The following is a 15,382-nucleotide window of genomic DNA, read 5'->3' as shown; positions in this document are numbered from 1 at the left end:
ATCACTGGGGCTTCCTCCTGCAGATGGTGTATGAGGGTGTGTCTGATACCATCATGTTATTTCCAATGCAATCTTTCCTCCCTTCCACTGTCACCTGCTCCTCATATACAAAGAGCAGGAGGAAACCTCACATAGGCAATCACTGGGGCTTCCTCCTGCAGATGGTGTATGAGGAGATGTCTGATACCGTCATGTTAATACCAGTGCAATCTTCCTTCCTCCCACTGTCACCCTCTCCTCATATACAAAGATCAGGAGGAAACCTCACATAGGCAATCACTGGGGCTTCCTCCTGCAGACAGTGCACCAGCTGTGGAGGGAGGCAGATAATTCTGCAGCAGACTGGATAAGGCTGAGTCACATAGACACAGTAAATATGAGGCTGAGGGGTTTTTGTAGTTAATATAGAGGTAGGACATTTGGAGTTTAGAAACCCCTCTGGTTTTACTGCTCTGCCATACAGTTAGAAGTGGTGTGACTGAGGGATGTGATTCACACCTCACACCATCACTACTGATATATATGTGGATATATGACAGACTTTCTAAGTTGGTGACAATTGTTTCACAATTAAACACATATAAAGAATACAGTTTTATGCTTTTATCTGTATAGAACAGAAAATCGATCCACTTTTGAAGTGAAACCTTTCTAGCGTCATTTGTGGAGATGAAATGTGTAACAGAAGTGACATCATGCAATTCTCCCGTGTACCGTACATTGGTGCAAAGAGACTCCTACCCCCGCTATACCCTCAGTGCTGAAGAGAGAGACAGAGTCTTCAGGCTTAAAAGAGGGAGAGTAGTAGTGTAAATAAAATCCTGCAGCTGCTGCAGAACCTGTCAGTCTGTCAATCACTAACTGCTCCATGGAACTGAAGTCATAAGGCTAAGAAGAGAACTGAATGACACCATCTGTTGAAGAGGTTCTATCGGTGGGTTCGATTCTTGCCCTGTCTGGAAGTCCCTAGGGGGGAATGGTCATGATGTCTTTTACACCCAGTTAACTCTATCGCACACATAGCTCTCACCCACTTTCTTCTCTTCCTGCTCCAGGAAAGGCAGTAACTTTAGCCCTCTGGCCACCTCCCTTATAACGCTCTGATGACAGTCCATGGTCTGCCCGTTCATGTCCTACTTCATCCCGTGGCTTCACCCCCCAAGCAGGAGCCTGGGTGCATCCAGCCTGGGGCCTCAGAGCAGCAAGCTGTCACTTGAGACTAGCAGACATGTCGCCCTCTAGTGACTCAAGTTAGGTCTTTCAGGGAGCTCTACCAAGTCAGACCTAGTTAGATGCAACATATTATAAAAATTAAGAATAAACAGGTATAAAAAGAAGTGATTAAAGGTGATAAATTGAATAGCTGATTATATAGGAAGGCACTGTAAGCTTTGTATGGTACTGGCATGGGGCCTTGAGGCAGGTAAAGGCTGACTTATTTACCTGGTACTATGGTGTAGGGAGGTATGCAGAGATAGTGACCCTGGGAATAATGATGGTTACACTATATCATCTCCTGAAACAGTTGTGAGTATACTGACACTATTTAAATAAATGTTATTATTAATTATGCATAGGTTCAGTATAATGTGTGTATGTATGTGCTATCCATTATCAGTGCCAGTCCAATGAGTGGGCTCTTTCTTTCATGGTCACAATCTCTGAGAAAGTTGTCTTAAACAAAATACATTATTTTTAAGACCTGTGTATGCTAATGAGGGAAATGGGCGTGTCTTTATTTTTAATAAAAAGATAATAATGAACGTGGAGCTCACAGTTTTGGGTAGGAATCATATTACTGTATTGAATTGAGAAAGCAGATGTTTTATTCTGGTGCTCGGTGTAACCTCTGCCATGCAGATGATGGGGCCGGCCATTGGCACAGACATGTTGATATATTTGCAGTAATAGCCTGGGGGACACAGTTATTAGTGTTTATATTGTTTCCTTTGCATCAGCTGTTGATAGTGTGAAATATATATTGTAAAAGGCTTCTTCTGGGACTATTGTATTGTACAACATTAATTCCTTATATAAATAACTTTCTTCCAGGCTTCTGATGATTCCTTTGTGGAGAAGATGTCTGCCGGATGTCGGGCAAATCCACACTTTGAGCGCTCGCGAGGGAAGGATGCGGGATTCATCATTCATCACTATGCTGGGAAGGTAATTATTACACATATTACACTGTATTCTGCTTAATTGTTAGATTGTACCAAGCAGAATAAACGGGCATAATGAGCCTGTAACCTGCCCATTCATCCGCTCAGATAATCAATGGTAAGATTAGCGTCACCTCATAGATATCTCTTTCAGAGACTTTTATGTCTCATTTCTTGTCTTTCCCTGCAATTGTTACTCTCCGTGTGCCTCTTTATTGTTACCCCACAATGTGCCTCTTTATTGTTACCCCCGATGTGTCTCTTTATTGTTACCCCCGATGTCTCTTTATTGTTACCCCCGATGTGTCTCTTTATTGTTACCCCACAATGTGTCTCTTTATTGTTACCCCACAATGTGTCTCTTTATTGTTACCCCCGATGTGTCTCTTTATTGTTACCCCCAATGTGTCTCTTTATTGTTACCCCCCGATGTGTCTCTTTATTGTTACCCCCCCGATGTATCTTTATTGTTACCCCCGATGTGTCTCTTTATTGTTACCCCCGATGTGTCTCTTTATTGTTACCCCCGATGTGTCTCTTTATTGTTACCCCCGATGTGTCTCTTTATTGTTACCCCCCGATGTGTCTCTTTATTGTTACCCCCGATGTGCCTCTTTATTGTTACCCCCCCCCCGATGTCTCTTTATTGTTACCCCACAATGTGTCTCTTTATTGTTACCCCACAATGTGTCTCTTTATTGTTACCCCCGATGTGTCTCTTTATTGTTACCCCCGATGTGTCTCTTTATTGTTACCCCCGATGTGTCTCTTTATTGTTACCCCCCGATGTGTCTCTTTATTGTTACCCCCGGTTGTGTCTCTTTATTGTTACCCCCGATGTGTCTCTTTATTGTTACCCCCGATGTGTCTCTTTATTGTTACCCCCCGATGTGTCTCTTTATTGTTACCCCCGGTTGTGTCTCTTTATTGTTACCCCCGATGTGTCTCTTTATTGTTACCCCCGATGTGTCTCTTTATTGTTACCCCCGGTTGTGTCTCTTTATTGTTACCCCCGATGTGTCTCTTTATTGTTGCCCCCCGATGTGTCTCTTTATTGTTACCCCCGGTTGTGTCTCTTTATTGTTACCCCCCCCGATGTGTCTCTTTATTGTTACCCCCGATGTGTCTCTTTATTGTTACCCCCGATGTGTCTCTTTATTGTTACCCCCGATGTGTCTCTTTATTGTTACCCCACAATGTGTCTCTTTATTGTTCCCTCCCCGATGTGTCTCTTTATTGTTACCCCCGATGTGTCTCTTTATTGTTACCCCCGATGTGTCTCTTTATTGTTACCCCCGATGTGTCTCTTTATTGTTACCCCCCGATGTGTCTCTTTATTGTTACCCCCGGTTGTGTCTCTTTATTGTTACCCCCGGTTGTGTCTCTTTATTGTTACCCCCGATGTGTCTCTTTATTGTTACCCCCGGTTGTGTCTCTTTATTGTTACCCCCGATGTGTCTCTTTATTGTTGCCCCCCGATGTGTCTCTTTATTGTTACCCCCGGTTGTGTCTCTTTATTGTTACCCCCCCCGATGTGTCTCTTTATTGTTACCCCCGATGTGTCTCTTTATTGTTACCCCCGATGTGTCTCTTTATTGTTACCCCCGATGTGTCTCTTTATTGTTACCCCACAATGTGTCTCTTTATTGTTCCCTCCCCGATGTGTCTCTTTATTGTTACCCCCGATGTGTCTCTTTATTGTTACCCCCGATGTGTCTCTTTATTGTTACCCCCGGTTGTGTCTCTTTATTGTTACCCCCCGATGTGTCTCTTTATTGTTACCCCCGATGTGTCTCTTTATTGTTACCCCCGGTTGTGTCTCTTTATTGTTACCCCCGATGTGTCTCTTTATTGTTGCCCCCCGATGTGTCTCTTTATTGTTACCCCCGGTTGTGTCTCTTTATTGTTACCCCCCCCGATGTGTCTCTTTATTGTTACCCCCGATGTGTCTCTTTATTGTTACCCCCGATGTGTCTCTTTATTGTTACCCCCGATGTGTCTCTTTATTGTTACCCCACAATGTGTCTCTTTATTGTTCCCTCCCCGATGTGTCTCTTTATTGTTACCCCCGATGTGTCTCTTTATTGTTACCCCCGATGTGTCTCTTTATTGTTACCCCCGATGTGTCTCTTTATTGTTACCCCCGATGTGTCTCTTTATTGTTACCCCCGATGTGTCTCTTTATTGTTACCCCCGATGTGTCTCTTTATTGTTACCCCCGATGTGTCTCTTTATTGTTACCCCCGATGTGTCTCTTTATTGTTACCCCCCGATGTGCCTCTTTATTGTTACCCCCCCCCCCGATGTCTCTTTATTGTTACCCCACAATGTCTCTTTATTGTTACCCCCGATGTGTCTCTTTATTGTTACCCCCGATGTGTCTCTTTATTGTTACCCCCGATGTGTCTCTTTATTGTTACCCCCCGATGTGCCTCTTTATTGTTACCCCCGTTGTGTCTCTTTATTGTTGCCCCCGATGTGTCTCTTTATTGTTACCCCCGTTGTGTCTCTTTATTGTTGCCCCCGATGTGTCTCTTTATTGTTGCCCCCCGATGTGTCTCTTTATTGTTACCCCCCGATGTGTCTCTTTATTGTTACCCCCGATGTGTCTCTTTATTGTTGCCCCCGATGTGTCTCTTTATTGTTGCCCCCGGTTGTGTCTCTTTATTGTTGCCCCCCGATGTGTCTCTTTATTGTTACCCCCGTTGTGTCTCTTTATTGTTGCCCCCCGATGTGTCTCTTTATTGTTGCCCCCGATGTGTCTCTTTATTGTTGCCCCCCGATGTGTCTCTTTATTGTTGCCCCCGATGTGTCTCTTTATTGTTACCCCCGGTTGTGTCTCTTTATTGTTGCCCCCGATGTGTCTCTTTATTGTTGCCCCCGATGTGTCTCTTTATTGTTACCCCCGGTTGTGTCTCTTTATTGTTGCCCCCGATGTGTCTCTTTATTGTTGCCCCCGATGTGTCTCTTTATTGTTGCCCCCGGTTGTGTCTCTTTATTGTTGCCCCCCGATGTGTCTCTTTATTGTTACCCCCGATGTGTCTCTTTATTGTTACCCCCGATGTGTCTCTTTATTGTTACCCCCGATGTGTCTCTTTATTGTTACCCCCCGATGTGTCTCTTTATTGTTACCCCCGATGTGTCTCTTTATTGTTACCCCCGATGTGTCTCTTTATTGTTACCCCCGATGTGTCTCTTTATTGTTACCCCCGATGTGCCTCTTTATTGTTACCCCCGATGTGTCTCTTTATTGTTACCCCCGATGTGTCTCTTTATTGTTACCCCCGATGTGTCTCTTTATTGTTACCCCCGATGTGTCTCTTTATTGTTACCCCACAATGTGTCTCTTTATTGTTACCCCCCCGATGTGTCTCTTTATTGTTACCCCCGATGTGTCTCTTTATTGTTACCCCCGATGTGTCTCTTTATTGTTACCCCCGATGTGTCTCTTTATTGTTACCCCCGATGTGTCTCTTTATTGTTACCCCCGATGTGTCTCTTTATTGTTACCCCACAATGTGTCTCTTTATTGTTACCCCCGATGTGTCTCTTTATTGTTACCCCCGATGTGTCTCTTTATTGTTACCCCCGATGTGTCTCTTTATTGTTACCCACGATGTGTCTCTTTATTGTTACCCCCGATGTGTCTCTTTATTGTTCCCTCCCCGATGTGTCTCTTTATTGTTCCCTCCCCGATGTGTCTCTTTATTGTTACCCCCAATGTGTCTCTTTATTGTTGCCCCCCGATGTGTCTCTTTATTGTTACCCCCGATGTGTCTCTTTATTGTTACCCCCGATGTGTCTCTTTATTGTTACCCCCGATGTGTCTCTTTATTGTTACCCCCCGATGTGTCTCTTTATTGTTACCCCCGATGTGTCTCTTTATTGTTACCCCCGATGTGTCTCTTTATTGTTACCCCCGATGTGTCTCTTTATTGTTACCCCACAATGTGTCTCTTTATTGTTACCCCCGATGTGTCTCTTTATTGTTACCCCCGATGTGTCTCTTTATTGTTACCCCCGATGTGTCTCTTTATTGTTACCCACGATGTGTCTCTTTATTGTTCCCTCCCCGATGTGTCTCTTTATTGTTCCCTCCCCGATGTGTCTCTTTATTGTTACCCCCGATGTGTCTCTTTATTGTTGCCCCCCGATGTGTCTCTTTATTGTTACCCCCGATGTGTCTCTTTATTGTTACCCCCGATGTGTCTCTTTATTGTTACCCCCGATGTGTCTCTTTATTGTTACCCCACAATGTGTCTCTTTATTGTTACCCCCGATGTGTCTCTTTATTGTTACCCCCGATGTGTCTCTTTATTGTTACCCCCGATGTGTCTCTTTATTGTTACCCACGATGTGTCTCTTTATTGTTACCCCCGATGTGTCTCTTTATTGTTCCCTCCCCGATGTGTCTCTTTATTGTTCCCTCCCCGATGTGTCTCTTTATTGTTACCCCCGATGTGTCTCTTTATTGTTGCCCCCCGATGTGTCTCTTTATTGTTACCCCCGATGTGTCTCTTTATTGTTACCCCCGATGTGTCTCTTTATTGTTACCCCCGATGTGTCTCTTTATTGTTACCCCCCGATGTGTCTCTTTATTGTTACCCCCGATGTGTCTCTTTATTGTTACCCCCGATGTGTCTCTTTATTGTTACCCCCGGTTGTGTCTCTTTATTGTTACCCCCGATGTGCCTCTTTATTGTTACCCCCGATGTGTCTCTTTATTGTTACCCCCGATGTGTCTCTTTATTGTTACCCCCGATGTGTCTCTTTATTGTTACCCCCGATGTGTCTCTTTATTGTTACCCCACAATGTGTCTCTTTATTGTTACCCCCCCGATGTGTCTCTTTATTGTTACCCCCGATGTGTCTCTTTATTGTTACCCCCGATGTGTCTCTTTATTGTTACCCCCGATGTGTCTCTTTATTGTTACCCCCGATGTGTCTCTTTATTGTTACCCCCGATGTGTCTCTTTATTGTTACCCCACAATGTGTCTCTTTATTGTTACCCCCGATGTGTCTCTTTATTGTTACCCCCGATGTGTCTCTTTATTGTTACCCCCGATGTGTCTCTTTATTGTTACCCCCGATGTGTCTCTTTATTGTTACCCCCGATGTGTCTCTTTATTGTTCCCTCCCCGATGTGTCTCTTTATTGTTGCCCCCCGATGTGTCTCTTTATTGTTACCCCCGATGTGTCTCTTTATTGTTACCCCCGGTTGTGTCTCTTTATTGTTGCCCCCCGATGTGTCTCTTTATTGTTGCCCCCGATGTGTCTCTTTATTGTTGCCCCCCGATGTGTCTCTTTATTGTTGCCCCCGATGTGTCTCTTTATTGTTGCCCCCGATGTGTCTCTTTATTGTTGCCCCCGGTTGTGTCTCTTTATTGTTGCCCCCCGATGTGCCTCTTTATTGTTACCCCCGATGTGCCTCTTTATTGTTACCCCCCCCCGATGCCTCTTTATTGTTGCCCCCGATGTGTCTCTTTATTGTTGCCCCCGATGTGTCTCTTTATTGTTACCCCCGGTTGTGTCTCTTTATTGTTACCCCCGGTTGTGTCTCTTTATTGTTGCCCCCCGATGTGCCTCTTTATTGTTACCCCCCCCCCCGATGTCTCTTTATTGTTACCCCCGATGTGTCTCTTTATTGTTACCCCCGATGTGTCTCTTTATTGTTACCCCCGATGTGTCTCTTTATTGTTACCCCCGATGTGTCTCTTTATTGTTACCCCCGGTTGTGTCTCTTTATTGTTGCCCCCCGATGTGCCTCTTTATTGTTACCCCCCCCCCCGATGTCTCTTTATTGTTACCCCACAATGTGTCTCTTTATTGTTACCCCACAATGTGTCTCTTTATTGTTACCCCCGATGTGTCTCTTTATTGTTACCCCCGATGTGTCTCTTTATTGTTACCCCCGATGTGTCTCTTTATTGTTACCCCCGATGTGTCTCTTTATTGTTACCCCCGATGTGTCTCTTTATTGTTACCCCCGATGTGTCTCTTTATTGTTACCCCCGATGTGTCTCTTTATTGTTACCCCCGATGTGTCTCTTTATTGTTACCCCCGATGTGTCTCTTTATTGTTACCCCCGATGTGTCTCTTTATTGTTACCCCCCGATGTGCCTCTTTATTGTTACCCCCCCCCCCCCCCCCCGATGTCTCTTTATTGTTACCCCACAATGTGTCTCTTTATTGTTCCCTCCCCGATGTGTCTCTTTATTGTTACCCCCGATGTGTCTCTTTATTGTTCCCTCCCCGATGTGTCTCTTTATTGTTACCCCACAATGTGTCTCTTTATTGTTCCCTCCCCGATGTGTCTCTTTATTGTTACCCCCGATGTGTCTCTTTATTGTTCCCTCCCCGATGTGTCTCTTTATTGTTACCCCCGATGTGTCTCTTTATTGTTACCCCCGATGTGTCTCTTTATTGTTACCCCCGGTTGTGTCTCTTTATTGTTACCCCCGATGTGTCTCTTTATTGTTACCCCCGATGTGTCTCTTTATTGTTACCCCCGATGTGTCTCTTTATTGTTACCCCCGATGTGTCTCTTTATTGTTACCCCCGATGTGTCTCTTTATTGTTACCCCCGATGTGTCTCTTTATTGTTACCCCCGATGTGTCTCTTTATTGTTGCCCCCCGATGTGTCTCTTTATTGTTACCCCCGATGTGTCTCTTTATTGTTACCCCCCGATGTGTCTCTTTATTGTTGCCCCCGATGTGTCTCTTTATTGTTGCCCCCCGATGTGCCTCTTTATTGTTACCCCCGATGTGCCTCTTTATTGTTACCCCCCCCCCCCCGATGTCTCTTTATTGTTACCCCCGGTTGTGTCTCTTTATTGTTGCCCCCGATGTGTCTCTTTATTGTTGCCCCCCGATGTGTCTCTTTATTGTTACCCCCGATGTGTCTCTTTATTGTTACCCCCGGTTGTGTCTCTTTATTGTTGCCCCCCGATGTGTCTCTTTATTGTTGCCCCCGATGTGTCTCTTTATTGTTGCCCCCCGATGTGTCTCTTTATTGTTGCCCCCGATGTGTCTCTTTATTGTTGCCCCCGATGTGTCTCTTTATTGTTGCCCCCGGTTGTGTCTCTTTATTGTTGCCCCCCGATGTGCCTCTTTATTGTTACCCCCGATGTGCCTCTTTATTGTTACCCCCCCCGATGCCTCTTTATTGTTGCCCCCGATGTGTCTCTTTATTGTTGCCCCCGATGTGTCTCTTTATTGTTACCCCCGGTTGTGTCTCTTTATTGTTACCCCCGGTTGTGTCTCTTTATTGTTGCCCCCCGATGTGCCTCTTTATTGTTACCCCCCCCCCCCCGATGTCTCTTTATTGTTACCCCCGATGTGTCTCTTTATTGTTACCCCCGATGTGTCTCTTTATTGTTACCCCCGATGTGTCTCTTTATTGTTACCCCCGATGTGTCTCTTTATTGTTACCCCCGGTTGTGTCTCTTTATTGTTGCCCCCCGATGTGCCTCTTTATTGTTACCCCCCCCCCGATGTCTCTTTATTGTTACCCCACAATGTGTCTCTTTATTGTTACCCCACAATGTGTCTCTTTATTGTTACCCCCGATGTGTCTCTTTATTGTTACCCCCCGATGTGTCTCTTTATTGTTACCCCCGATGTGTCTCTTTATTGTTACCCCCGATGTGTCTCTTTATTGTTACCCCCGATGTGTCTCTTTATTGTTACCCCCGATGTGTCTCTTTATTGTTACCCCCGATGTGTCTCTTTATTGTTACCCCCGATGTGTCTCTTTATTGTTACCCCCGATGTGTCTCTTTATTGTTACCCCCGATGTGTCTCTTTATTGTTACCCCCCGATGTGCCTCTTTATTGTTACCCCCCCCCCCCCCCGATGTCTCTTTATTGTTACCCCACAATGTGTCTCTTTATTGTTCCCTCCCCGATGTGTCTCTTTATTGTTACCCCCGATGTGTCTCTTTATTGTTCCCTCCCCGATGTGTCTCTTTATTGTTACCCCACAATGTGTCTCTTTATTGTTCCCTCCCCGATGTGTCTCTTTATTGTTACCCCCGATGTGTCTCTTTATTGTTCCCTCCCCGATGTGTCTCTTTATTGTTACCCCCGATGTGTCTCTTTATTGTTACCCCCGATGTGTCTCTTTATTGTTACCCCCGGTTGTGTCTCTTTATTGTTACCCCCGATGTGTCTCTTTATTGTTACCCCCGATGTGTCTCTTTATTGTTACCCCCGATGTGTCTCTTTATTGTTACCCCCGATGTGTCTCTTTATTGTTACCCCCGATGTGTCTCTTTATTGTTACCCCCGATGTGTCTCTTTATTGTTACCCCCGATGTGTCTCTTTATTGTTGCCCCCCGATGTGTCTCTTTATTGTTACCCCCGATGTGTCTCTTTATTGTTACCCCCCGATGTGTCTCTTTATTGTTGCCCCCGATGTGTCTCTTTATTGTTGCCCCCCGATGTGCCTCTTTATTGTTACCCCCGATGTGCCTCTTTATTGTTACCCCCCCCCCCCCCCCGATGTCTCTTTATTGTTACCCCCGGTTGTGTCTCTTTATTGTTGCCCCCGATGTGTCTCTTTATTGTTGCCCCCGGTTGTGTCTCTTTATTGTTACCCCCGATGTGTCTCTTTATTGTTACCCCCGATGTGTCTCTTTATTGTTACCCCCGATGTGTCTCTTTATTGTTACCCCCGGTTGTGTCTCTTTATTGTTACCCCCGATGTGCCTCTTTATTGTTACCCCCGATGTGTCTCTTTATTGTTACCCCCGATGTGTCTCTTTATTGTTACCCCCGATGTGTCTCTTTATTGTTACCCCCGATGTGTCTCTTTATTGTTACCCCCGATGTGTCTCTTTATTGTTACCCCCGATGTGTCTCTTTATTGTTACCCCCGATGTGTCTCTTTATTGTTACCCCCGATGTGTCTCTTTATTGTTGCCCCCCGATGTGTCTCTTTATTGTTGCCCCCCGATGTGTCTCTTTATTGTTACCCCCGATGTGTCTCTTTATTGTTACCCCCCGATGTGTCTCTTTATTGTTGCCCCCCGATGTGTCTCTTTATTGTTACCCCCGATGTGTCTCTTTATTGTTACCCCCGATGTGTCTCTTTATTGTTACCCCCGATGTGTCTCTTTATTGTTACCCCCGATGTGTCTCTTTATTGTTACCCCCGATGTGTCTCTTTATTGTTACCCCCGATGTGTCTCTTTATTGTTACCCCCGATGTGTCTCTTTATTGTTACCCCCGATGTGTCTCTTTATTGTTACCCCCGATGTGTCTCTTTATTGTTGCCCCCCGATGTGTCTCTTTATTGTTACCCCCGATGTGTCTCTTTATTGTTACCCCCGATGTGTCTCTTTATTGTTACCCCCGATGTGTCTCTTTATTGTTACCCCCGATGTGTCTCTTTATTGTTACCCCCGATGTGTCTCTTTATTGTTACCCCCGATGTGTCTCTTTATTGTTGCCCCCCGATGTGTCTCTTTATTGTTGCCCCCCGATGTGTCTCTTTATTGTTGCCCCCGATGTGTCTCTTTATTGTTACCCCCCGATGTGTCTCTTTATTGTTGCCCCCCGATGTGTAATGTGTCTCTTTATGTTACCCCCCGATGTGTCTCTTTATTGTTACCCCCCGATGTGTCTCTTTATTGTTACCCCCGATGTGTCTCTTTATTGTTACCCCCGATGTGTCTCTTTATTGTTACCCCCGATGTGTCTCTTTATTGTTACCCCCCGATGTGTCTCTTTATTGTTACCCCCGATGTGTCTCTTTATTGTTACCCCCGATGTGTCTCTTTATTGTTACCCCCGATGTGTCTCTTTATTGTTACCCCCGATGTGTCTCTTTATTGTTACCCCCGATGTGTCTCTTTATTGTTACCCCCGATGTGTCTCTTTATTGTTACCCCCCGATGTGTCTCTTTATTGTTGCCCCCGATGTGTCTCTTTATTGTTGCCCCCCGATGTGTCTCTTTATTGTTGCCCCCCGATGTGTCTCTTTATTGTTACCCCCCGATGTGTCTCTTTATTGTTGCCCCCCGATGTGTCTCTTTATTGTTACCCCCCGATGTGTCTCTTTATTGTTACCCCCCGATGTGTCTCTTTATTGTTACCCCCGATGTGTCTCTTTATTGTTACCCCCCGATGTGTCTCTTTATTGTTACCCCCCGATGTGTCTCTTTATTGTTACCCCCCGATGTGTCTCTTTATTGTTACCCCCGATGTGTCTCTTTATTGTTACCCCCCGATGTGTCTCTTTATTGTTACCCCCGATGTGTCTCTTTATTGTTACCCCCGATGTGTCTCTTTATTGTTACCCCCGATGTGTCTCTTTATTGTTACCCCCCGATTGTGTCTCTTTATTGTTACCCCCGATGTGTCTCTTTATTGTTACCCCCGATGTGTCTCTTTATTGTTACCCCCGATGTGTCTCTTTATTGTTACCCCCCGATGTGTCTCTTTATTGTTACCCCCGATGTGTCTCTTTATTGTTACCCGCCCCGATGTGTCTCTTTATTGTTACCCCCCCGATGTGTCTCTTTATTGTTACCCCCGATGTGTCTCTTTATTGTTACCCCCCGATGTGTCTCTTTATTGTTACCCCCGATGTGTCTCTTTATTGTTACCCCCCGATGTGTCTCTTTATTGTTACCCCCGATGTGTCTCTTTATTGTTGCCCCCGATGTGTCTCTTTATTGTTACCCCCCGATGTGTCCTCTTATTGTTACCCCCGATGTGTCTCTTTATTGTTACCCCCGATGTGTCTCTTTATTGTTACCCCCAATGTGTCTCTTTATTGTTACCCCCCGATGTGTCTCTTTATTGTTACCCCCCGATGTGTCTCTTTATTGTTACCCCCGATGTGTCTCTTTATTGTTACCCCCCGATGTGTCTCTTTATTGTTACCGACCCCGATGTGTCTCTTTATTGTTACCCCCCGATGTGTCTCTTTATGTTACCCCCGATGTGTCTCTTTATTGTTACCCCCGATGTGTCTCTTTATTGTTACCCCGATGTGTCTCTTTATTGTTACCTCCCGATGTGTCTTCTTTATTGTTACCCCCGATGTGTCTCTTTATTGTTACCCCCGATGTGTCTCTTTATTGTTACCCCCGATGTGTCTCTTTATTGTTACCCCCGATGTGTCTCTTTATTGTTACCCCCGATGTGTCTCTTTATTGTTACCCCCCGATGTGTCTCTTTATTGTTACCCCCCGATGTGTCTCTTTATTGTTACCCCCGATGTGTCTCTTTATTGTTACCCCCCGATGTGTCTCTTTATTGTTACCCCCGATGTGTCTCTTTATTGTTACCCCCGATGTGTCTCTTTATTGTTACCCCCCGATGTGCCTCTTTATTGTTACCCCCGATGTGTCTCTTTATTGTTACCCCCGATGTGTCTCTTTATTGTTACCCCCGATGTGTCTCTTTATTGTTACCCACAATGTGTCTCTTTATTGTTACCCCACAATGTGTCTCTTTATTGTTACCCACAATGTGTCTCTTTATTGTTACCCCCGATGTGTCTCTTTATTGTTACCCCCGATGTGTCTCTTTATTGTTACCCCCGATGTGTCTCTTTATTGTTACCCCCGATGTGTCTCTTTATTGTTACCCCCCGATGTGTCTCTTTATTGTTACCCCCCGATGTGTCTCTTTATTGTTGCCCCCCGATGTGTCTCTTTATTGTTGCCCCCCGATGTGTCTCTTTATTGTTGCCCCCGATGTGTCTCTTATTGTTACCCCCCGATGTGTCTCTTTATTGTTGCCCCCGATGTGTCTCTTTATTGTTACCCCCCGATGTGTCTCTTTATTGTTACCCCCCGATGTGTCTCTTTATTGTTACCCCCGATGTGTCTCTTTATTGTTACCCCCGATGTGTCTCTTTATTGTTGCCCCCCGATGTGTCTCTTTATTGTTGCCCCCCGATGTGTCTCTTTATTGTTGCCCCCGATGTGTCTCTTTATTGTTACCCCCGATGTGTCTCTTTATTGTTGCCCCCCGATGTGTCTCTTTATTGTTGCCCCCGATGTGCTCTTTATTGTTACCCCCCCCCCCCCGATGCCTCTTTATTGTTGCCCCCGATGTGTCTCTTTATTGTTGCCCCCCGATGTGTCTCTTTATTGTTGCCCCCCGATGTGCCTCTTTATTGTTACCCCCCCCCCCGATGCCTCTTTATTGTTGCCCCCGATGTGTCTCTTTATTGTTGCCCCCGATGTGCCTCTTTATTGTTACCCCCGATGTGCCTCTTTATTGTTACCCCCCCCCCCCCCGATGCCTCTTTATTGTTGCCCCCGATGTGTCTCTTTATTGTTGCCCCCCGGTTGTGTCTCTTTATTGTTGCCCCCGATGTGTCTCTTTATTGTTGCCCCCCGATGTGTCTCTTTATTGTTGCCCCCGATGTGTCTCTTTATTGTTGCCCCCGATGTGTCTCTTTATTGTTAGCCCCCCGATGTGTCTCTTTATTGTTACCACCCGATGTGTCTCTTTATTGTTACCCCCCGATGTGTCTCTTTATTGTTGCCCCGATGTGTCTCTTTATTGTTACCCCGATGTGTCTCTTTATTGTTACCCCCGGATGTGTCTCTTTATTGTTGCCCCCGATGTGTCTCTTTATTGTTGCCCCCCGATGTGTCTCTTTATTGTACCCCCGATGTGTCTCTTTATTGTTACCCCCGATGTGTCTCTCTTATTGTGCCCCCGATGGTCTCTTTATTGTTACCCCGATGTGTCTCTTTATTGTTACCCCCGATGTGTCTCTTTATTGTTGCCCCCCGATGTGTCTCTTTATTGTTGCCCCCCGATGTGTCTCTTTATTGTTACCCCCGATGTGTCTCTTTATTGTTACCCCCGATGTGTCTCTTTATTGTTGCCCCCCGATGTGTCTCTTTATTGTTACCCCCGATGTGTCTCTTTATGTTACCCCCGATGTGTCTCTTTATTGTTACCCCCCGATGTGTCTCTTTATTGTTGCCCCCCGATGTGTCTCTTTATTGTTACCCCCGATGTGTCTCTTTATTGTTACCCCCCCGATGTGTCTCTTTATCTGTTACCTCCCGATGTGTCTCTTTATTGTTACCCCCGATGTGTCTCTTTATTGTTACCCCCGATGTGTCTCTTTATTGTTACCCCCGATGTGTCTCTTTATGTTACCTCCAGATGTGTCTCTTTATTGTTACCACCTCCCGATGTGTCTCTTTTCATTGTTTACCACCCCGATGTGTCTCTTTA

The 15,382-nt window shown here is 45.4% G+C and overlaps 1 protein-coding gene across 1 annotated transcript in view; it reads left to right on the top strand.

Moving 5' to 3' along the window:
- LOC142110416 (myosin-IIIb-like) overlaps positions 1-15,382 on the top strand; it is a 185,895-nt gene that overhangs the window by 106,246 nt on the left and 64,267 nt on the right. The window contains exon 14 of the mRNA XM_075193765.1: positions 2,053-2,166. Within this exon, the coding sequence (XP_075049866.1) occupies positions 2,053-2,166 (114 nt within the window). The remainder of the gene's footprint in view (positions 1-2,052; positions 2,167-15,382) is intronic.

This window comes from Mixophyes fleayi, chromosome 1, assembly GCF_038048845.1.
Source record: "Mixophyes fleayi isolate aMixFle1 chromosome 1, aMixFle1.hap1, whole genome shotgun sequence".
In the NCBI taxonomy this organism is placed as follows: domain Eukaryota; kingdom Metazoa; phylum Chordata; class Amphibia; order Anura; family Limnodynastidae; genus Mixophyes; species Mixophyes fleayi.
Note: the sequence above shows the minus strand (reverse complement) of the source record. Positions and strands in the feature narration are given on the sequence as shown.